Source organism: Pogona vitticeps, chromosome 4, assembly GCF_051106095.1.
Source record: "Pogona vitticeps strain Pit_001003342236 chromosome 4, PviZW2.1, whole genome shotgun sequence".
In the NCBI taxonomy this organism is placed as follows: domain Eukaryota; kingdom Metazoa; phylum Chordata; class Lepidosauria; order Squamata; family Agamidae; genus Pogona; species Pogona vitticeps.
In genome coordinates, this window is record NC_135786.1 from 68,919,077 (window position 1) to 68,942,398 (window position 23,322).

The window sequence follows — 23,322 nt, forward strand, 5'->3', positions numbered from 1 at the left end:
TGTCTCAGGAATTTAAAATCAAAAGAAGTTATTCAAGGGCAAACAATAGGGTATTAACAATTAATTGCTAGTTTAGACTAATAAAATAAGCTGAATGTTTAACAAGGAAGCTTGGAATTAATGTTATGGAGAACCTTAGTTCAACTGGAAATGGCATGTGGTTTAATATGTATGATAAAAAGGATCCTAGTCATAAAAATAAAACCCTGATGGATAATGTAGCAATTCCACTCCCTGTTCATGTAATGGCTCAGCACTGTTAGGGCCTGCTAAGATAGCCTTAAATCTTTTAATGGTTACATAGCAAACCCTTACAAACTTCAAATGTAACATAGCAGCAACTGATTCAGCAAGCAGCTGGAATAATTTTCATCCAGTTAGTAATTTTGTTGTTATGTGGCACCAAGTCTTTTCATTTATGGCAACCCTATGAAATACTGACTTCCAAAAGGTACTGTCATTAACAGCCCTTCTAAACTCATGGCAGTAGCTTCTTTATTAAATGAATCTATTTCTTATTTGATCTTCCTCTTTTCCTGTTGCATTCAGCTTTTCCCAGCATTACTGTCTTTTCCATTGAGTTTTCTCATGGTGTGACATAAGTATGATACAGTAGTTGCACATTACTTATTATGGCTTCCAGAGAGATTTCGGGCTTAATCAAATCTAGCATCCACTTATTTATCTTTTTGGCTGTCTATAGTATCCACAAAGCTCTCCTCCACAATTCCAATGAATCCGTTTTTTCCTGTCACCCTTTTTCACTGTCCCGTTTTCTTCTCAGTATTTAATGTTTAGTAACAAACTGCCACACTGTATTATACCATGGTATACATAAGGCTCACCTTTATCTTCAGTAACACATCCTTACACTTGATGAACCTCTCTAGTTCCTTCATATCTGCCCTCCCAAGTCTCAGTCATAATGATGATAAAAAATCTTTAACCATTTAAATGTCTTAATTAAAATATCAAAGTTGTAAATGAAACACTGGTTATTTCTTCCTCAATATGTGGTAAAAGTATTTATTGCAAAACCCAGAGTATCACTTTATTTGCATGGGAAATTTGTACAATCGTGTTAGAATTACTGCACTCTTTGGTGCATCCTTTCTTGAGGACTGGAATATATACTGAACATATCCAGTCCAAGGACCATTGTTTTCTCTTCCATATTTATTGGTCCATTTTTGTTAGAATTCTTACAGATTCCGTTTTTGTGACTTGAACTAGTTCTATTGGTATAATTATAAGAAGTGTACAGTAATCTGAATTTATTTCCTTCTCTCTCTCCATAACTTTTTGTGTCATATCTTAAATATAGATTGTAATTCTGAAAGCAGAAATTGTGATAAAACTACTCAGCAAACAAAAGAAATGAAAATTTACTCATGTTCACTCATTGTGAGCAGATGGAGACAGCAGCCACAAAATTAAAAGATGCCTGCTTCTTGGGAGGAAAGCGATTACAAACCTTGACAGCATCTTAAAAAGCAGAGACATAACCTTACCGACAAAGGTCCGCATAGTCAAAGCTATGGTTTTTCCTGTAGTGATGTATGGAAGTGAGAGCTGGACCATAAAGAAAGCTGACCGCCGAAGAATTGATGCTTTTGAATTGTGGTGCTGGAGGAGGCTCTTGAGAGTCCCTGGACTGCAAGGAGAACAAACCTATCAATTCTAAAGGAAATCAACCCTGAGTGCTCACTGGAAGGACAGATCCTGAAGCTGAGGCTCCAGTACTTTGGCTATCTCATGAGAAGAGAGGACTCCCTGGAAAAGACCCTGATGTTGGGAAAGTGTGAAGGCAAGAGGAGAAGGGGACGACAGAGGATGAGATGGTTGGACAGTGTCACCGAAGCAACCAACATGAATCTGGCCCAACTCCGGGAGGCAGTGGAAGATAGGAGGGCCTGGCGTGCTCTGGTTCATGGGGTCACGAAGAGTCGGACACGACTAAACGACTAAATGAACGAAACGAACTCATTGTGAAGGCACCTCAGGACATTCCACTTTCCCTAGGTCTGTTAATATTAACTGATCAAACCAGATGAGAAGAGGAAAACCTTGTGTGCAGCTCTCTGGTAGCCCTGCAGGAGGAGTATTTACAAGGAACCAATGTACCTAATAAACTGTAAAAAGGGTTTCTCCTCTTATTACCCTTTTTTAAAAAAAGAAAAGTCTTGTCCACAAAGAGAGGCTTTGTTGCTATGGGTGTGTACTGGCATGGTGGTCTTTCAGCATCGTTTCACGTGATCACACTATCTGAGTCAATATGAACGGATCCCGGGGATTCTAAAAAGTTGAGCTATCAAGAACATAGTCAAGAACTGCAAATTGAGGGTGGGATTCCCGACTGATTCATATTTCCTTTTGGTCATATGGTCAATGGGAAAAAATGTGAATCACCCCATCCCAGTCCCTGACCATTTCCTGCATTTTTTAAATTAATATAGTTGCACCCTAATTCTTGCAAAGCATTTCCAAACAAGGAGACGCAAAAAGAAGCAACGTTGATCTATGGAAATTTTAAAAAAAATTAAAAAAATCCACAGGTGGGCCTTTATTAGGATCAACTGTAAATGCACAAAATATGCAAACTTGTGTACGTCGCTGTGGAAACCTTTTTTGAACAAACGCTTTAAATAATGCAACAGTTATATAAATCACGAAAGCAGAGGTTTAACAGGCGGATTACACACACGCAAAAGCCGAGTGGCATTGCTTATTTTTATTTTATGTTTTGAACGATGCTTCAACTAACGGGGGCGGGGGGAAAACTACTGTTGCAATTCTTCCCCCCCCTTTTTTTTTTACAGCAGCAGCCCTTTCTTTCCGGCAGGGCGTTGCGAGGGTGGTGGACGTCAAGGCAGGATTACCGTGCAGTATGATAGACCCTGAGGACAGTGTGGAGCACAAGGCGGATTTTTCGCTCGGCAAAGTTGTCTTAATCCTCTTAGCCATGCTGACCCTCCTTTGCGCGTTCCTCTTCTTGGCGTTTTCTGCCTCCGAGCAGAAAGAGGATAATTTTTATGCGTTCAAAGTGGTCAACATCCGGGGCAAGCTAGTCTCCCTGGAGAAATACAGAGGCTCGGTAAGTTTACGGAGGAGGAGGAGAAGAAGAGCTGAGCCGCCCCGACTAACCCGCAAGTCCCCTCTCGGCATGCCTGCATGGCGGAGCGGGGAGGGAGGGCTGCCTTTTTAGACGGGCGCGAACCGATGGGGTCCCCTCTGGCTTTGCGTCTACGGTTCTCTTGCGTCGCTCTATTAAAAACATTTGCAGCCGGGTCCTTTCCCTGCTTGTGTGAGAGTCTCTTTCTTCTGAACATCTTCTGCCGTCTACGTGGCAGGCGAGCCAGACGGCCGCGCGTTCCACGCTTTCGGGCTGCAGCCACGTTGCGGGTGTCCACGCGGTGTCTTTAAGGGAAGCTTTTACGGGTCTGTATTGCGTGGACGTTCATTCCCTGTTCTAACAAACAAACTAAAACAAACAAACAAAACCAACTTTGGTTTAATTGGGATTGAGAACGAAATGGGGGGAAATCTCAGTAAGTATACAAAGGAGTATACGTCGGGTGTAATATTTACAGCTAAGTAAAACTCTTACTCCTCCTTTCCATGCTAGCCATGAGATGCACAAAGTGACCTGAAGAAGACGCAGTGGAAGACTGATTGCGTGTTCCCAACAGTCTCTTCTAGTTTTCATCACATTCCACCATCCCTAGTTAGCAGGGCTATACATACTGGCTGGTGATGAGAGAAGCTCTAATCACATTTATTTTATTTATTTGAAACATTTTTACCCCGCCTTTCTCCTTAAAAAGGACCCAAGGTGGCTTACTTCCTTGAAATACAATATTTAAAACTGAAAACAATGACTATACAACAGTGGTTTGCATCCTTGAAAGACAATATTTAACACTAAGGACAGTTAGTATAAAGAGATGGGGAAAGAAGGCAACAGATTGCCAATGCTGTTCTAGAGCATATTCTGAGGATTTTCTCATATGTTACTCAGTTGCAGCAAAAGTACACATGTGTGGCATTTTTTAAAGTAACTGATTTATTACACATGCATTTCTGTGGTCTACAATTCATTTCTGGTGGATGACCTGTTAGGTAAAGGTAAAGGTTCCCCTTGACAATTTTTTTGTCCAGTCGTGTTCGACTCTAGGGGGCGGTGCTCATCCCCGTTTCCAAGCCATAGAGCCAGCGTTTGTCCGGAGACAATCTTCCGTGGTCACATGGCCAGTGCGACTTAGACATGGAATGCTGTTACCTTCCCACCAAGGTGGTCCCTATTTATTCGCATTTGCATGCTTTCGAACTGCTAGGTTGGCAGGAGCTGGGACAAGCGACGGGCGCTCACTCCGTTGCGTGGATTCGATCTTACGACTGCTGGTCTTCTGACCCTGCAGCACAGGCTTCTGCGGTTTAGCCCGCAGCGGCACCACATTCCACAAGGATGACCTGTTACCTCGAGTTAAATACATGTGAAATCAGAATGAAGGTATAAGTAGTGAGAATTTGGTTATTATAAACACTTTGAGGAATTCACAAGTTCTAATATATATTGTGCAGCACCTGTGGGTTTCTGCGGGAGAAGTTTTGGGGACCACATGGAACACACAACTTCTAGCCATAAGTCTAAGAACAATATGGAAAAAAAACCATCCTATCTGAAGCTATGTGAGGAATTATGTACAAATACTAAATTAATGTAGGTAAGAAAGCTGATCAAATCCTGTTTACGTAGATCACTCTACAATAAACGGAGTAGTATTGTAACACATATAAAATGTGTCTCATTACATAAGCTTTCTGTGGGCTTTATCCCCATGCACACCACTCCATAGAGGTATTCTATGCACTGATTGTTCATATCTACACAGAATATTACAGATTAACTCACAGAAAGCACAGGACAGTAGACATGACTATTTGAGTTTTTGTAAGAAATAAAGTATCATATAATGCATCAATCTATCAGTAATAAACACTACTCTGATCCTCCTGTTTAAATAGGCTTCTCGTAAGCAGCTATTGCATCCAGTTCCTCAGGGCAAAGAACGTACGTTCTACCAAGGTACAGCATCCATCCCAGCCTAATGCAATCAAGGCACAAACGGATGTGCATCCCATTCTTTTGTCTGGTTATTTGTGGATGGCCTTTACAATCACTCTTTTTGCTTTTGCAGTACAGCAAATTTCAGTGTGTGCATTCCAGAACCTTGGAAATGGCATGCATTAAATTCATTCCAATGAGCATCTGGAAAGGTGCAGCGCATTACAATGAAAATTCTGTGCTCTCCATTTTAACACATACCTACCACAACATGCCAGTGTCTCTGCCACTATCTCTCTGATCCAGAGGTCTAGTTTAGGGACATATTGGCAAGCAGCTGCTGAAGAAAATGTGGCTGAAACGCAAACCGGGAAAGTCATACTTACACTGGTTTTATTTTTATTTTTAATTAAAATTATGCATACAAACAACATTGATGCACCATCTTTCATTTACCTAATTCTTTTTTTATTAAGTTGTACTATTGTTCATAACAGTATTATTATCCACAGTAAATTTTAAATATCTAGTCCTTTCTCTGGCCCCCTTTATTCATTTCTTCTGTTTCCTGCACTTGTCTGTAGATAATCCAGGTAATCCAAAATTCAAAGTTTGGCAATAAATGTTTGAAGCACAAAGGTTTCAAAACACAACAATATTTCTGCTAGTTGAAACAAATGAGAAATTTCTATTTATATTGAGTATATTGACATTCCCACGTAATTAACCTGCTTTAATTTCACCCTAGTATATTTGTAACTTTCCTCCTGCATCTCCCTGACACCCAAGCGCAAGGTGCTTGCAGCTTACACTAGATGGCAAACTTGTTTCAGTTTCTTCACCACAGTGCTGTGCTAGCTATGCTGCTGGTGGCCGATCTTTGCAATAGCTGTTACCTGTCGACAGAGGCCAACACCCTCCTGAGCTTCATCCCAACACCTAAAGATTCTAAGGGGCGAGGACAGTCCATCTGAAGGAAGAAGCATTTGGAGTTCTCTCTTCACCCTGGATGTCTGCATTGCTCAGTACAGACTGTCTATTTGAACAGTTTAAAAATGTGCATAGGACACACCTCATAATGCTTATGCAAAACCTACTTCACTTTCCGCACTTATATTTCTTTATAAACCCCAACATGTTCAGAAACTATATAACTCATATAGTTCCCTCCCTTTTTTTGAGAAAAAAAGTGTGAAAGCTGCATTATTACAAAATTTCTGTTAGGCATTGTATACTAAATTGAGAATAACTGGCTCCATCTGTAATGTGGAGCAATTATTTGCACAGTATTTTAATAGGGAGTATCCAGACAGAGATTTCCCATGCTTCTGGAATTATGTGCATTTGACTATAGGATGCTGCTGTTAGCCATATGTCAGGTAGGAGCCACCTGACAAAAGAAAATGTTAGTTAGATCGTAGCTTCCATTGCCATTCAGCCACAACAAAAGCAAAGATGTGCATAGCCAGCAGTGATTCCCAACGCAGTCAAAAGTGTTGGAAGGGGTATTTTTGCCTTGCAAACTATTTATTGTTGCTGCTTCTATTACCACAAGCCAACACCATCCTGAAAAGAAGCATCGCAGCATATACGATGTCACAACAGAGATGGAGAACGTGTGGCTCTCCAAACATCGTTGGATTGTACTTCCCATTAGGCATCAGCACTGACCCTACTGGCAAGAGATGATGGGAGCTGCAGTTGAGCAACAGATATAGAGCCATGTGTTCCCTACCCCACTGTGGTAGATGAGCATCTGAATACGTGTTTAAAATGTTAAGCCTGCCAGTGGCTTAAAAAGAAAAGTTCTGTGTTTCTTCCTCACCTCGCTCGAAAGCAGAAGGAGGTAAAAGTAGCCAGCAATAGTTCAAAAGTCAGAGTCTCTCACACCATGGTTTCCTGGAGTGCATTAACAAAAATAGAAAAACACTTGCTTTACTTACGGTGAATGATAATGTCCTTTCCTTAACAAATCAATTATTCTAGAGCAGTTGAACAACATGATGTCCTTGGTTTCATTTTATGTAATCTTTGGCCTAACTTCAAAACCCTGATCAGTGCAGATCTGTTTCTAGACTCAGAAAAGTTAATTGTCTAGACCAGTGGTCCCCAACCTTTTCCCAACCGTGAACTGGTTGGGGGGGGCATGGCACGCTTGCACAGGGGGTGTTGTGCTCGTGAGGGGGGAACCAAGTCTTCTGATTGCTGTTAATATTAATATTTAATTCTTCTTCTCTTGTTTTATGATATTCCCCTTTAATTGCCATATTGTTATATATATATATTGCCATGTAGGGTCTTTGAGATGTGTAAGTTTTAATTTGTAAACTGCCAAGAATAATGTGTGCACTAATGGCATGGTGGTATGTAAATAAAATAATATAAATAATAAAAGAAAATCCATATATATATATGGATTTTATTTCTCCTGGTATCTACTTGGCAGGGATGACGGGGCAGTACAAAAAAGAAAGAAAGAAAGAAACCAACAAACAAACTAGGGAGTGAGAAAGAAAAGGCATGATCTGGCCCCCATTTGCCCCTGGTTTCACCCCTTATTGACATCAACCACATCCACCACCAACAGATAATTCCTGAGGGAATTTGGATCTGCCCAACATGTTCTAGTAATCTCCTATCCTCAGTTCTGATTGAAACATTTTACACTTTTAAACATTAAATACATCAAACGTGATATTAAGAAATACAAGCCCCATGGGACATTTTGATATCTGGATGACTGAGTGCTGCTTTTGGTAAATAAATTCTTCACTTTATTGTCTGTTCAGTTCTATGCAAAGCCTTAATGTCCAGTCTCTGGACATAACTGTCATGTTTTGTTTGGTTAAGTAAGAACGGCAAGCATGGCTTTCCCCAATGATGCTGTATGTCAAGTGATGCATCTATTCTGTGATAGCGCAAATAGTCCTAACTACATCCAGATGAGATAAAGAAATGGCATGATGCTTCAAAATGGTGCAAAAAGCTGTTGCTGTAAAGAGGTCTTGGTTCACAAGAAATATTGTTGCAATAGCTACAGCTAAGACTACAGCTAATAATTCTTATCTTTGGTTTTCCATGTCTTCAGTTAATTTGTATGTCTCTAAGAAGCAAGTGGACCTCTCATTCAGGTATCAATCAGGCTCATATCTATTTAGCACCAAAGATGAAACCATATAACAATATAAAAAATTTTAGTTCAATGACTCACAATCACAATGGTCTCCAGAACAGAAATGTAGGAAGCTGCCTTATAGTGAAGATCATTATCCATCTAGCCCAGTATTATCAAGTCTGACTAGTGACACTTCTCCCAAGATTTCAGACACACACTGCAGAAATGTGTACACAAATACATATCGTATTTTCTGATGGTATGCAAATAACAACATTTGAAAAATTAAAATTATTTTTGGATCTAGCTGGTAGGAAACTGGTAAGAGTTCTTTCTCCTCTTTTAGTGTAGGTTTGGAATAGCTTTAATTCCTAAAGTTCAAATATGATTTTTATTTGATACTGCTTTTCATTTCATAATCTATCAGCTAAAAGCAAGGCGATTGCTAATAACAATATTCTCTGTAAGTTCTCAACTCTACTTTTGTTATTTTTGTTCCTTTAGGTATCCTTAGTTGTCAACGTCGCAAGCGAGTGTGGGTACACTGACAGCCACTACAAAGCCTTGCAAAAACTGCAGAGAGAACTTGGCTCACATCATTTTAATGTGTTGGCATTCCCTTGCAATCAGTTTGGACAGCAAGAACCAAATAGTAATAAAGAAATTGAGAGCTTTGCCAGAAAAATGTATGGAGTCACTTTTCCTATGTTCAGCAAAATTGCAGTTAAAGGAACTGGGGCCAATCCTGCTTTCAAGTATTTAATTGGTGAGTGAGTATACCAGATACACTAAAGCATCTGCCCTTGACTTTGAAAGGCTAGGGCCTGATAATTCTAGGTGACTGATGGCAGCAGTCTCATTGCAAAATAGGAATAGGGTAGACTAAGTTACATTAATCTAAGTCCAATGCTCTCATGTGTGTTCAAGGTCAAATAGTGAAAAAGCAGTGGATTTTAGCAGTAGCATTTTTTGTGATTGTTTTAAATTCCCCTCCCCCTTTTCTGGCATTAGGGCAATAGGAATTCAGCCTAGATTTAATTGCCTTATGATTCAAACCAATATACCAGATAGATTAGATGCCTGAAAAGGTGAAGAAAGCCTTGCCTGCCACAGGGATGGTGAAAGAGTGGCTTCCCCAGTGATAGCAGGCTGCAGATCCCATCCTTCCTTCCCACTGACTATGCTGATGATGAGAGTTACATCTTGAGGGCCACCTCATGTTCTGTAGGTTCCACTCAAAATTTTGCAGACGCTGCTCATGCAGTTTTTGCAAAGGTGGTGAAATTCAGCCTGTGTCTAGTTCACTTGGAGCACAACAAGAAAGACTGAAAGAAGCCCTCAGTCATCTCAACTATTCTGCTCCAACTAGATTGAGGAATATGCCCATAGGGTCTCTGGCAAAAATATGACAGTTTATGTTTAAATTAAGGATGAAGCTAGGCAATTAAATGATCCCGGGCTAGATCCGGCTAGACAGTGTTAAAGAGGGTCACTTTGAGGTGCCATCTGTCATTTGGGACAACCCTTGCATCCATATGCAAGTATCAAGTGGGTTCGGAACAGAAAACCACACCACATCACAAATAATCCTGTTTGGCCCAAATTGAGAAATTTAAGAAGGACTTTTTAAAAAATCCCCTTCTTGTCTCCTCATCTCTCCTCCATGGGGAAGGCAAGAAGAAACTTTCAATTTTTAAAAAATACAAGTGGCATAGTACATCATCACTGCCTTACAAGTCTTTTGTTTTAAAAAAAGCCAAAACTTTTAATTCCGCTCTCTCTTTCTCAAGTGGAGAACAGGAAGAAGCTTTCAGTTTCCCAAGATCATGAAGTACCTTAAGCAGACAGCTTAAGCCATCTACTTTGGTTCAGTTCTGGTGATCACATATGCTGGAACCAAACTAAAACAGAGGGGCCCTTTCTGCACATTTTTTTAAAAAAGCTCCTGATATGACCCCAAAAAAGTGCAGGTAGACTTTGATGTGAGATGGGCTGGTTCATGATAGTCTGTTATGTCATGTGGTTCCAAAAAAAGGAGGAGTGAACCAGCCCATCCCCAGGCTAAACCACAGGATAAATTGCCATCTAGTTGCACTCTATGTCACTGAGTCATCTCACTCAGTCCATACAAAAGTACCAATGTGACGAAGTCGACTGTGTGACAAATTTGCATGTGGAAAATGCACGTTCATTGATCTCTTGAATGGCCTCATAAAAGTTCCTATCTTTCTGGCTAAGTTATTTCATGGAACTTAGTGAGGTCAACCAGTTCAGATTACTCTAGGCTGCTTTGGAGAGAAGAATAAAGGGAGTCATGTTAAATAATGAGCAGAACTGTCTATATTACATTAATATTGAAAATATATTGCGCAGAACATCAATACATAGCATGTGCTTTTATTTTGCTGAAAGTTATAAATAAAATATGTATGTCTATTCATGCAATAAAGCCCATTTTCAAGCACATCAGGAAGCTGCTGCAATATTAAACTTAAGAAGAAATACGCTACTGTTAGCCCTTTCCAGGATTTTCCTGTCAGTTCCATTTGTCCCATGTTGTTGCCAATAAAACTGATCTGCCACTTACCAGCATTGCGATCTGTACACAAAAGGGCTAAAACTTTTTTCTTTTCCTAAGATGTTTGATATACCCCCATTTTTATGTTTCTGAATTTGCAATATCATTTTGGAAGTCAAAATAATCCTTAAATCTAATATGCCTTTTGAAATGAACTGCATTGCTGTAGCCATTGTACATAACATGGCTTGTCTGTACTTTATTTTTCTGCATAGAATCCACTGGTGAAGAGCCAACCTGGAACTTCTGGAAATACCTTGTAGATCCCAAAGGGAAGGTGGTAAAGGCTTGGGATTCTAATGTCCTCATTGAAGAAATCAAACCTTATGTCACTGAACTTGTGAGGAATATCATCCTGAAGAAAAAAGATGAATTGTGACTTTTACACTGTTTTATTTTGTGTGTGTCTAATTAAGATTTGGACTACTGTTTAATTCCTTACATTCCTAAAAGGAAATGCAATTGAGAACAATTTTTGTCAAGATGAGTTAGCTCCCAAACCCAAGTATACTGTAAGTTCTTTTTTTTTCTTATATGTAATTATTCAGAGTAAACCAAAAGGCAATTGTGTTCTCTCTTAAGAAACATGAAACAAATACCAAGGTTATATTTATTTGAAATCTCTAGCTGGAATCTTGTCAGTGCAGTTCTGTATGTGGAAGTCTGATGACATCATCAGCTGCAGGCTTTAAACTTTAACTAAAGTTTCCTCCCCCACCCCAGTTCTCTCATGAGAAGAGAGGACTCCCTAGAAAAGACCCTGATGTTGGGAAAGTGTGACGGCAAGAGAAGAAGGGGACAACAGAGGATGAGATGGTTGGACAGTATCATTGAAGCGACCAACATGAATTTGGCCCAGCTCCGGGAGGCAGTGGAAGACAGGACGGCCTGGCGTGCTCTGGTCCATGGGGTCACGAAGAGTCGGACACGACTAAACAACTAAACAACAACAAAGTTTCCTCCCCCACCCCAGTTCTAAGGCTCTCTAGGGATCCCTTTTAACATATTTGTGGGCCTTTAATGTTCACAAATCACCCCTGTCACCTGTCTCAATCCTATCAGTGGTACAGTGGAAGAGATTTTGGGACATTAAAGGCTCCTCCCTATCCTGATGACTTCAAAGGCTTTGCTAGGGAGCCTCAGAATCTGAGGGGAAGAGAAAAGGGAAAGTTTTAATTAAAGATAGAAGGCCACAAGTAATGATGTCATCAGCCTTACATGGGTGGAGCTGCACCAGCAAAATTCCAGCCACTGATAGATTGCGGTGACTTAAAAAGCTGGATAGGATGTCTGGAGAGATAATCTCTCTGAAAACAGAATTTTCATAAAGAAACCTTGCTAGTAGCTCTCTTTCATCATGAACATTATTATCAGTATTATTTGGGAACCAAAAAACTGAAGAGGTTGCTTGGCTTTAGTCTTTGTGTAGTTACAGCTAGCAGTCATTATGCTGGGAAAACAGCACATTTCTGCATGAGTCATCTCTTGAACTGAAACAATTCCCTCACTCCTCTATTCCTGAAAATCCAGTCATTGGCCAAAATCCTATAGGTGTTTGTGTAAATTTCGTGTAACTTGTAGTGACAAATTGTGGCTAAATGCCAGGGTGTTAGGGTGTATCTTCTTTGTGTACCCGATCATGCACCTGATTGCACATTCAAGATATGTTCCACACTTCATCAATAAGCTGCAGATAACCAAGGCCACTTAAATGGACCTTATGGAAGAACAAGGATTCCCTCCATTGAGTCATATTTCAAGATCTTATGAGTTGAGTTCTGCTGACAGAATGGATGCTTCTAGCAGCAACAAAAGTGGGAACTTCTAACCATTCAGATAAGGTTCCTCATCATCTCTGAACAGCACTGTTGTTTAAGCTAGGACAGAGAAGAATGGTTGGCAATATTTTTGCTGAAATGTAAAATCCAACTCCCCCCAAGAGTAAGTGATCCCTTTGTTGGACTTCTAAAGTACCATAAACAGTTGCATTTTCAAGTCTTGTGGGACTCTTCCTCAGGCTGGGTATTGCAGAATTTTGCAGTTGGGGATGTTAGGGGATGGGAGACCAGGAGAGAGAAAAAACTGAAAATCATCCTGGCTAGAAATTGAAGCTTCAGGATCTGTAAGTCAACTAAAATTCCAAGATGGAGACTGCAAACTTGAAACATCTATTAGAGCTGTGTTGGCATTATCAGTCAGGGCATGAATGGTCAGCTGTTTTTCCTCCAGATGGGTATGAAAAAATGGCAGTCACTTTGTGAAATCCTCCACTGCCTAGTATTGAAGGAGATGGCATATCACAAAACCTGGAGAATACATTTAGCGGCACACTCAGGCAACAAACACACAAAGAATCACATACAGAGAAGTGTCAACTGAAGCCAAAGTCCAAGTACTGTACTACGTTATGGGTGGCAGGAGATGTAGTCTCCAGTAATTTGTTTAAGAAAGCCTGCTGCAGCTGACTCTGGATTTCTTTGAATGGAAATGAAGGAAAACTAACACAGCTGTACATATCTGTGTTACAGCAGTTTGGGGAAAAATTTTCCTCTGCCTCAGCAATGAGGTCCCCCCTCCCCAAAAAAGCTTCTGCATTTTCTCAAACTTGGCCAGATTCTCTGAAAGAGCTCCTTTTGCATGGGTTAGATAATTCTCAAACAGCTTTCAAGAAGGGTTATGCCAGTATAATATTAAAAGAATAATATAGTAATCTATGTTTTTACGTGGAATTATACGTGTATTTTCTGCATAGTAACTGCATTATTGTGATTTACTCAGAACATGAACTGTCTGGTTATAACCACTTGTGAAAGGAATGGGCAGTTTTCATTGACTGAAACAGAATAAAATGGGATCCTGAGGTCATTTTAAGTATTTCTGAATTTCTCTTAGATTCCAGGACAAACAAAAACAGTGCTTCTGTTGTGAAAAGTTGGAATAGTGGCAAACACAAAATTTGAATATGAAACACAGAACTCAAAAATAAACAGACATGAGCATATTGAAGAGACACGCCACATATGAAAAAGAATTGGCTTCTTTTTTTCATTTCAAAATGAAACACATTGGATACCCATTCTTAGATGCTATATATCTGAATATTTAAGCCAATGCAAATATATGGTGAGTGACAGTGCAAAAATAGAGAAGTGCTTTGTGTAGGGAAGGGGATCCTTGGTTAGGCCTTGGCACCTCAAAAAATGTTTGTGTTGCAACTGGACTACAATATGGGCTAGCAATATGGACTACAATATGGGCTATATACATCTTTTTACATTTTTCACATCTTACTGTTGATTCATTTTTCCTTCTTAATCCATGAACAAGATTCTCCTTTTTTTGTCAAAGAGCTGATGTGTTTCAACTCATCAAAACATTACCAGCAATTTACTGGTAAATTAACTGAAAGTTTTGAAGGGATGTTTTTCAGATGTATGTAGGTATGGAAGATTTGCCAAAGTTGGATGCTGAACCTGGCTGGTCCATATGAATCTTCCCAGTGATGTAGCTTTAGGTGCCAGTAGCTTACATTTTTCTAAAGCCCTATGTATCATATTAAGGGACAATTGTAAGTGACTCAACCATAAAAATCTGCCAGTCTTCTTTCTAGAGAAGATGTACACTTAGCCCATGCAGTCACACTCATCACCTTTTGTGATAGCCTCTCACACTGATCAAGTTTTACAACTGTAGAACATTTGAATACAGTACTCTTATTTGCTGATGATATTAGGAGAGTAGCACTTACGTGGGCACAACAACAAAAAAGAGGCAAAAGAAACTCATTGGGCACAAAGTTACACCAGCATACTTCCTATCCCCTTGTTTCAAGTACCCAAGAGCTCCCTTTTCCCCTAGGGAAGCCTTTGGGAACTTCAGGATGGTGGGGTCAAACCTTGGGGTCAAATCACTGCTGCTGGGATCAGGACTGCCACTAACAATCTGGTACCAATTTCTGACCATAAAGGGCTCCCCTTGTCCTGAGACTCCCAAAGGCTTCCCCAAGACAAAAGGTAGCCATAGGAAGCCTCAGGGCCTGAAACAAGGGGGATGTGAAGCTTTTGATTTATTTAAATGAATTATTTCCAGCACTGGGTTTTGTTTACACTGTTCTAACTTTACATAACAGGATTTTGCCTGCTATGTTTAAAAGACAGAATTTCCTACAAAGGACCAGACCAAGATATTTTGCTGCCTGAGACAGAGCAATCTAGGATGTGATGCCTCAGGAAAGGAGAGTGACTTTGAAGATGGGGAAAAGCAGGAAAAAAACATTAAAAAGGAAATTAAAGCTTTGAAAGTTAAGCAGCTTTTAAGTATTCTCAAGTTTTAGAACCAATTCTAATCAAAAGTCTATAATTTATAAAAAAAGGTTTTCTGTATTGCATGTATTTCTGACTAGTCCTATAAAGTCTGCAGCATTTCTCTCAGTAAAGTCAACAAAATAATGGTTATGTATTTTAACAGCATTAATGTAAATGTCAAAAGCAGAAATATGCAAATAGGAACTGCTTCAGGTTGATCACATCTGTCTCACTTTTTATGCAGGTTATAACAATAGCTCTTATAATTTATACATCACTAGTATATTTCCATTTCGCTTCCCAATTGTTCTCATCTTCATTTTCCTCAAGGCCAGGTGCTTCCAGATGGTGGTGAGGCACCGTCTCTGTGTCATTTTGGAGAGAAGATGCGCGGAAAAGATCTGATATAGGCTCATCAATATAAGTTTCATTCTGGTCTGTTTTAACTAAAGTAGTATCTCTGATCCCATTTAGCTGTAGACTTCTCCGGCCCGACTGCTGACTTCTTCCTGACTGTTGGCTCCTTCTATCCTGGAAGACACAAGCGTGTACAATGTCCATGCTTACATAAATCCATCTATGGTTATCAGAAAGGGACTACACATGCATACAAGCCCGTGTAGGATGCACAGATCCAGAACAGACCAAAGAGCTAAACTGGACAGGAAGTTAAACAAATATTTCTAGCATGTGATATGTCTGTTCTTCAGCAATGGACATTTCTCAGAAGTTAATGTCTCAATAGACTTGCAAAGGAAGCACATTGTTATCTTCCAGTGAATAATAATCACTGGCCGGAATCCAGTTCATGATGTTGTAAAGTAAAGTTAATAATAATTGAGTGCCATCAAATTGGCTCCGGTTTATTGCAAATGTTTTGAGGGTTTTCTAGGTGTTGAGTACTGAGAAGTGGTTTGCCATTTCTTTCTTCTTGGGGCTCCATGGGACTGTGCACCTTGCCCAAGGCCACATAGGCTAACTCTTCTCCCAGGAGGCCAGTGGGAAATTGAACTCTCATCCTCTGGCTCCACAGCCAGACATCTAAATCACTATGCCATCATAATTGTGCAGTTGTGTGTGTGCTCCACCCTGCACTAAGGAATGTGCAAGGTGTTTACGCAATCTATAATGTGGTTCTCATTTGACAGAATGTATAATATGCTGCTAGAAGTCCTTTATGGATAGCATTTCTGCTTTGGCATTGCAGGTGTCTGTCTGCATAGCTATGCAGTGGAATTTTAGCCATTATGTCTTATCAAGTTGACTCCAACTTAGGTGAACTTTTCTAGTTTTTTGTAGAAATCAAACACTCAGACATGATTTGCTATTCCCTTCTCCTGTGGATGCTCTGGGCCTGTGTTGCTTGCCCAAAGCAAGGAACACTGGAGAATCAAACATACAATGTCTGGCTCCACACTGAATTGAAATCTTCCTACAACCAATCACAAACAAAGTGTGGCTAAATTCAAAATGTGACAAAAAGCATAATACTATGGCAATCATACATTTTTCACCACACAGGGTAACACTGTTCTAAATATGTGCTAAGTGTATTGAATAAATAAAGTCAAAATAAAGGATGAAGTCATTCTTTCCAGTCTATCAGTCAACCATTAAGCAGGCAATTATTCAAGCTGACAAAGACCAAAATCCTTTTTGCAACATCTTTTAAAAAACAATTTTAAAAAATCTTACAGTAGTTCGGTTACTCTGAGGAGAAGAGGGTTTGCTGGTACTAAAGAATGGCCTTACTTTGTGCCCCTACTGGATCCTCTACATTTTGTGAGTATTTTGGTATTTCTGCCTGGCAAGCTTGGTGTACAAGTTAAAAACCTTGTGAATTTTGATAACTCCCTGAGGCACTGAGGAGTCAGGCTGACCGAGAGTGTTGGGAGAGGGTACAAGACAGGAATATTTCTTCCAGCCATCAGCACATTAACCCTTCTGAAATTTACCTACACCAGGGTAGTGTAGCTCAGAGGGTTCTGAGGAATTTTCTCTCCCAGCCATAATCTCGACACCACTGCAAATCTCTTGTGAGATTCAGGGTGGGAGAAAAACAAATAAACTGGCTGAACATGGAGTGGAGCACCCAAGGTCCCCCACCTCTGATCTGAAAGGGAAAAGCCAGTAAAATCAAATATTTAAATAATTTGTTAAGCTGCTTCTGCTGATTTACTGTTGTAAAACAAGTACTGTATCTTAATTATGGATTTGGAATCATATAGTATACCTTTTGGTCTTCTAAATACATCTCAGCGAACACTTCCTCAGGCAGTATATTGTTGGTCTGAACAGGTACAGTCTCTCCCAAGAGTTTCTGTTCTACAGCAAAGAGTACTGCATCATGTAGTGTTGGAAAAAAGCGTGCTTTAGTAAAACACTGGTCAAAAAAATCTGTCTTTTCAAAAGTTCGTATTACAGTGGCTGCAAGAGAAAAATGCAGAAAGAGGTACATGCAGCATCATGATTAAAAGAATGGCGTTTACCTTGATGCTATGAATAGAAACAATATCTAAAGTAACTAAATAGTATTGTACTTACGATGACATGCAGCAATCAGAATTGTGATACCAATATTCTGAAACACGTGACAGAGCTGTAAAATAAAGCCAGTATTTTAATATTATTACCATTCAAATCCACATTCTCTCTCTTTCTCTCTAACGTGGTGTAATATAATATAGTAAAATGTTTCTTCTTCTTCTTCCTCAGTCAGAACGTTTGCAAAATCACAAACCATTATCTGCTAGAATTATATCCAGAATTTAGGACATAATGCTGAATCACCTTTCCTTTTAGATAGAGAGCTGAAGCCCAGTAAAATGTGATTGATTTATATGTGCCTAGTGAAAGGTCATACATTTCTTTATTCTTTTTTATTATAAAATCATGAATGAGATAATTTTCCATATCTAAACTTAAATTTTGAGAAAATCTAAGATTATTTCTTCTGGTAAATAGATTTCAGTATCTCCTGTATAGTGTGACAAAGTCTCTATGCTTATTCTTTAGTTATTGCTGAAAGGACTCATTGAAAATTTTGTGAATGACCCACTGCATCCCCATGCAAATCTAAGAAGGTTCTAGTTAGAGCTCACAGGATTACAGTGTAGGGATATATACTCAGCACTCTTTTAATAGATCTGTTACTTACAGTTGCAAGATTTGTTACTACAGTATTTAGATATGGCCAGGAACCTGTGTATGACTCAGGGTTTCCCATGTTTTGCAAATAGTAACCAAATAATTGGAGAAGACGTTTCAGCATTTTAAAAATGTGTTAATAATAATTACAAGTGGTGAAGTCAGTTTTGACTTATGGTGACCCTCTCCTGGTTTTCTAGGTATAAAATACTCTAAAATTGTGGTGTTCTGAGGCTGTGTAATTTGTCCAAGGGAATGCAAGCTGGCTTTTCTCCCAGAAGATTCAGTGAGGAATCAAATTCCCAATCTACCCAATTCAAAGAGCTATCCAGCCATCCTATGCATTATTGGTTTTTCAAGACATTGCATTATTGCCTATGCAACATCTTGGAAAAGAGGACAATTAATAACTGGATTGAACTGTTTGCTTGGGAAAAGGGAGACTATTACTATATTAAAGTCCTTCTGGCATGGCAATATGAGATCTTGCACTTCTGCAAGTGATGTGGATACACAAGTGAGGAGCTTCCAGATTTCTTCTTGCACAATCAACAAAAAAGGTCAAATTACTTGTCCTATGTTCATTGCAAAAGCAGTTTGACTCAAAGAAGATGCTAGCAAAAGAAATAATTGTGGCTAGTGAGAAACAAGCTGCCTGAAGTCTTTCAGTTTCTTCAGAGACTTATTTATGCTATGTTACTTGCATGTGCCCTTGCTTATTTCTTTGTATAAAACTGCTAAACAGAGTTATGTCTCAGATTTTATTAAACATATCAATAGTGATGATGATAGAAAATAAATACTCTAGAATAATAAAATTAACTGAGATGCATTCGTGTAGGTGACTTACCTCCCGTAATAAATTGGATGCTTGTAAGTCAACGAAGTGCACCATGCTGAAGTCTAAAATAATGGTATGGATCATGCATGTTGCAGACTGTGAATCGAGTGGGTATAATTGAGTTGTGGATCTTGTTAAAGGAGGGTCTGAGCAAGACCAAAATTTGTTCAGATCTTCTTTCCTCTCTACATATTCATGCTCTGTTGCCCTTTCTATGATATTTGGGAAGTACTGAGCATCAGAGGGGTGTCTATTCTCATATCTTGTCCAACGTACCAAGGCCAAAGAAGAAGAAGAGAATGACTCATCAGCTGTATGATTTCGCCTTATAAGTTTCTCTGTATAAGGAACCTAAAATGCAAGAGATGCTGGATCAGAGTAGGATGATACTGTTTTTCATATATCTGTCTTTTATCAAAACTTTAGACAAAACTGTCTTTAACATATATGGATACTTAGATGTTTTTAAAAAAATCTAAGCAGACTCTGGTTACTTTATACACCCAGAATCCTCACGAACTCAAGACTTCTGACATTCTGAAGCCATGATGCAATCATACTTCTACACGCTATAAAGGAAGTCTGATTAGGCTTAGTGGGACTCACTTCTGAATAAATGTGCCTAGGATTGGACTGTGCTCTGGTACCAGTGTTGCACAAAATGAGCTCATAACTTTTAAGGCAAATAGGCATCTTAACAAAATGACATAATATAGTATCACCTGAAATCAGATTATGTATTGACTGCACTGCTGTATATACCCTGTAAATACACAGTTGGTGTTGGGAGAAGCTGCCTGTGTGTGTGTGATTTATTTGTACCTCCTAGACTGGACATTACTCTGCTGATTCTACTGGATTTCTGTGATTTTGCACTAATAAGGGGTTATGGGCCCAGCAATGCACCCTGTGATGCCTACTTTGCACCAAGGAAGCTGGTGAGTATCAGAGGGTGCTTTAGAGGCATATGGAAGAAGTCCAGGGAGGTGAGAGTTCTGCCATTGAGAGCCTAAGAGGGGAAAGAAAATGGAGGACCAAGAGAAAAGGCAGCAGCATTCAGTCATTCAGGGCAGCAGGAATGGGAGGCTTTCCCTTAACAAGGCTGAATGAAAAGAATTATGAGACATAGGCGGTTAAAGCCGAAATGTTGTTAAGAAGGGAGGACCTGTGGCAGATTGTTGACAATCCCCTGGCCATGCTTGATCAAGAAGAAGAAAGGCTAAATGAGAGGGCTTTAACCATGATAATTCTATGCCTGGAGGACAGCCAGTTAATCCATGTGCGTGGACTGACCTTGGCTAGTGAATGCTGGCAGGCTGTGAGATTAATTTATGTCAGAAATACAGCAGGAACAAAGATGTCTTTGACCAGAAAACTGTATAGAGCCAGACTTGAATGTGATGGAAGCATGTCTGAGCATTTACAGAATATGAAAAACCTGTTTATAGAGCTTCAGCAAAGAGGCATGGTGTTTATAGAAAGCCACGAAGTGTATGTAATCTTGAGCAGTCTCCCAGAGGACTTTGCTGTGCTGGTGACTAGTCTGGAGTCCATGCCAGAAGATGATTTAACCATTGAGTACCTAACAGGTAGACTGCTGGAGAAGGAGCAACGGAGAAGTGAAAGATATGAAAATAAAGGGAGGAATGACAGCCTGCAGCAGAAATGAAAAAAAATCAGCCCACAGTGGAGAAGAGCTGCTTCCAGATGTGAAGGAGAGCAGAAATCTATGACTGTAAGATGCTGTTTTAAATGTGATTCTGAAAAGCATTTACAGAGAGACTGCAGAGAAGCTGGCCGCAGAAGCAAAAGAAAGAAACAAGGGAGGATTTCTCTTGTACAGGCTGCTGATAAAGCCAAGGTCACCAGCTGGATACTAGGCAGTGGAGCTGTGTGCCATCTAACTAACAAAAAAGATTTATTTTATTTTCTAGGAACCTCGGAGCACAGCTTCGTGAGCTTAGCAAATGGAGAGAAGTCTGCCGTCACTGGAGAAGGGGCTCTATTTGTACCAGGTTTGAAAAGGGAACTTAGAGGTGTTTTACTAGTTACAAAACTGGATTGTAATATCCTAAGTGTGTCTAGCCTTGATAAAGAAGGTTATTCAGTGTCATTTGCTGATAACACTTGTGCAATTAAGAAAGGAAACAAAATATGTGCCTCAGCAAAGCTAGAAAATAATTTATATGTGTTAAAAGGTAAAACACAGAACACTGTGAAACATGCCATGATTAGGAACACACCTCAACGTGATCAGTGTGCCCACTTGTTGCATAGAAGCCTTGGTCATGCAAATTTTAGAGTGACTCAGAAAATGGAAAGCTTGGCTAAAGGTGCAAAAATGAAGCCTTGTAAAAATTATTTAGACTGCAATGTGTGTAAACTTGCAAAATCAAAAGAAAGTCCAAAAAGCAAAGAACATAACAGTCAGACACAAAGGCCATTTCAATTAGTTCATGCTGAAATAATTGGGCCTTTTGTGCCACCTATGGGAGGAGCAAAGTATGTTCTAGTAATTGTAGATGACTATACACGCTATTCTTTCTGCTATTTGATGAAAAGCAAAGCAGAGGTGTTCAACCATTTCAGAAATTGGGTGTAATTTGTGGAAAAACGTTATGACTGGAAAGTGGCTCAAATTCAGACAGACAGAGGATCTGAATTCATGTCAGGAAATTTCCAAACATGGTTAAATAACACTGGAATATTTCACAGGAAGACCAGCTCATATTCACCTTTCCAAAATGGGGTTGCAGAGTGTAGGAATGGAGTTCTGCAAACAATGAAGGATGCTGTATTAGCAGATGCTAATATAAGTCATCAGCATTGGGGTAATGCTCCTTTGACCTCGAATTATATTGTAAACAGACTGTTTTCTTCAGCTATAGAACAAACCCCATATTATATGTTGTACAGGAGAGAGCCTTCTTTACAACATATGAGGGTGTTTGGGTATAGTGCCTGGGTGCACTTACCAAAAGAAACCAGAAGAAAAGGGAGACAAAAAGCTAAGAAAATGAGGTTCTTGGACAGTGAAAGAGGATCCAAAGCATATTGTTTCCTGGATGGAAACAAAAATGTAGTAATCTCCAGGTCAGCAATTTTTTGTGAGCATGGGAACTGGGACAAGGTACACACAAATTCCCAAGTATACATTCCCATAAGAGAGAAAAGTCAGGGAAATGAGATAGAGCCAAAGGAAGAGACTGAAGAAAGTACAAGCCAACACACCTCAGAAGAGGAGGAGGATGGACATTGTAGTCAGATAGTGAGTCAGCCTGTAATTAAAGAAGAGCCACAAATCCCCAGAAGGTCTGAAAGGGCTAATAAGGGAATCCCTCCAACAAGGTTTGGTGTAGGGGAAATAAAAGTATGCCAAGAGCCCAAGAATTTTGAGTAAGTGATGCTTCTTCCAGAAACAGAAAGAAAGAAATGGCAACAGGCCATGAAAGAGGAATTAAAGTCCATGGATGAGCATGGAGTGTTCATAGAGACAAAGTTTGCCACCAGAACATAAGGTAATTGGTAGCAAATGAGTCTATAAAAGAAAATTGCAAAACAATGGGGATTACAGGTACAAAAGAAGATTAGTGGCTCAAGGGTACATACAAAAGAAAAATATGTATTATGATAAGATATTTTTGCCAACGATAAAAGCAGAAACAATGAGGTTGGCTTTAACTTCGGCTGCTTCCAGAAACTACATAGTAAACCACTTTGACATTACAACTGCTTATTTAAATGCAGAGTTACAGGAAGAGTTATACATGGCGCAGGCTCCTGGTTTTGAAAGCTCTGAACCAGGAGTGGTATACAGATTAAACAAAGCTATTTATGGATTGAAACAGTTGGTGAGACATTGGAATCAGTGTTTGCATTCAGCATTGGAAAGGTTAAAATATAGAAACAGTTTGGCAGATCCATGTTTATATGTAAAAGAATACGGAAAAGAGCTAAACATTTTGTTAGCCTATGTAGATGACATATGCTTTATGTCCAAGGATCGAAGCCAAATAGATTTATTTGGAAGGCAGTTGAAAAAGGAATTCAAATTGAAGAACCTAGGCCCAATACAAAATTACCTGGGGGTGCAAATTCAGAAACAAGACAAAGGTTTTGTGCTAGGTCAAAAAGTGAAAATAGAACAAATGCTGGCAAAGTATAGCATGCAAGAATGTAAAAGTGTTCAAACTTCTATGATAATGGACTTTCAGAAGTCAGAAACTGAAAGTAAGGAGTTTGAAAATCAGGAAATTTACCAATCAGCAATAG

The 23,322-nt window shown here is 39.5% G+C and overlaps 2 protein-coding genes across 2 annotated transcripts in view; one reads left to right on the forward strand and one right to left on the reverse strand.

Annotated features, from left to right (window-relative positions):
* Positions 1–1,935: 1,935 nt before the first annotated feature.
* On the forward strand, positions 1,936–12,687 carry GPX7 (glutathione peroxidase 7). The gene is made up of 3 exons (XM_020788143.3): positions 1,936–3,094; positions 8,685–8,946; positions 10,974–12,687. The coding sequence occupies exons 1-3, from the start codon at positions 2,888–2,890 to the stop codon at positions 11,135–11,137; spliced, it is 633 nt and encodes a 210-aa protein (XP_020643802.2). The 5' UTR covers positions 1,936–2,887; the 3' UTR covers positions 11,138–12,687.
* Positions 11,149–23,322, reverse strand: part of SLC26A8 (solute carrier family 26 member 8) — a 38,623-nt gene continuing 26,449 nt past the window's right edge. The window contains exons 16-19 of the mRNA XM_072999537.2: positions 19,060–19,401; positions 17,607–17,661; positions 17,296–17,489; positions 11,149–15,593 (exon numbers count right to left, since the gene is read on the reverse strand). Coding sequence (XP_072855638.2) covers positions 15,330–15,593; positions 17,296–17,489; positions 17,607–17,661; positions 19,060–19,401 — 855 coding nt within the window. The 3' untranslated portion in view covers positions 11,149–15,329. The remainder of the gene's footprint in view (positions 15,594–17,295; positions 17,490–17,606; positions 17,662–19,059; positions 19,402–23,322) is intronic.

What these genes read in the sequence shown, in the direction of transcription:
- GPX7 (XM_020788143.3), top strand. Translation starts at nt 2,888, where the DNA reads ATGATAGACCCTGAGGACAGTGTGGAGCACAAGGCGGATTTTTCGCTC. An exon ending in TGGAGAAATACAGAGGCTCG is followed by an intron (nt 3,095 to 8,684) that starts GTAAGTTTACGG and finishes TTGTTCCTTTAG; the next exon opens with GTATCCTTAGTTGTCAACGT. An exon ending in TGCTTTCAAGTATTTAATTG is followed by an intron (nt 8,947 to 10,973) that starts GTGAGTGAGTAT and finishes TTTTCTGCATAG; the next exon opens with AATCCACTGGTGAAGAGCCA.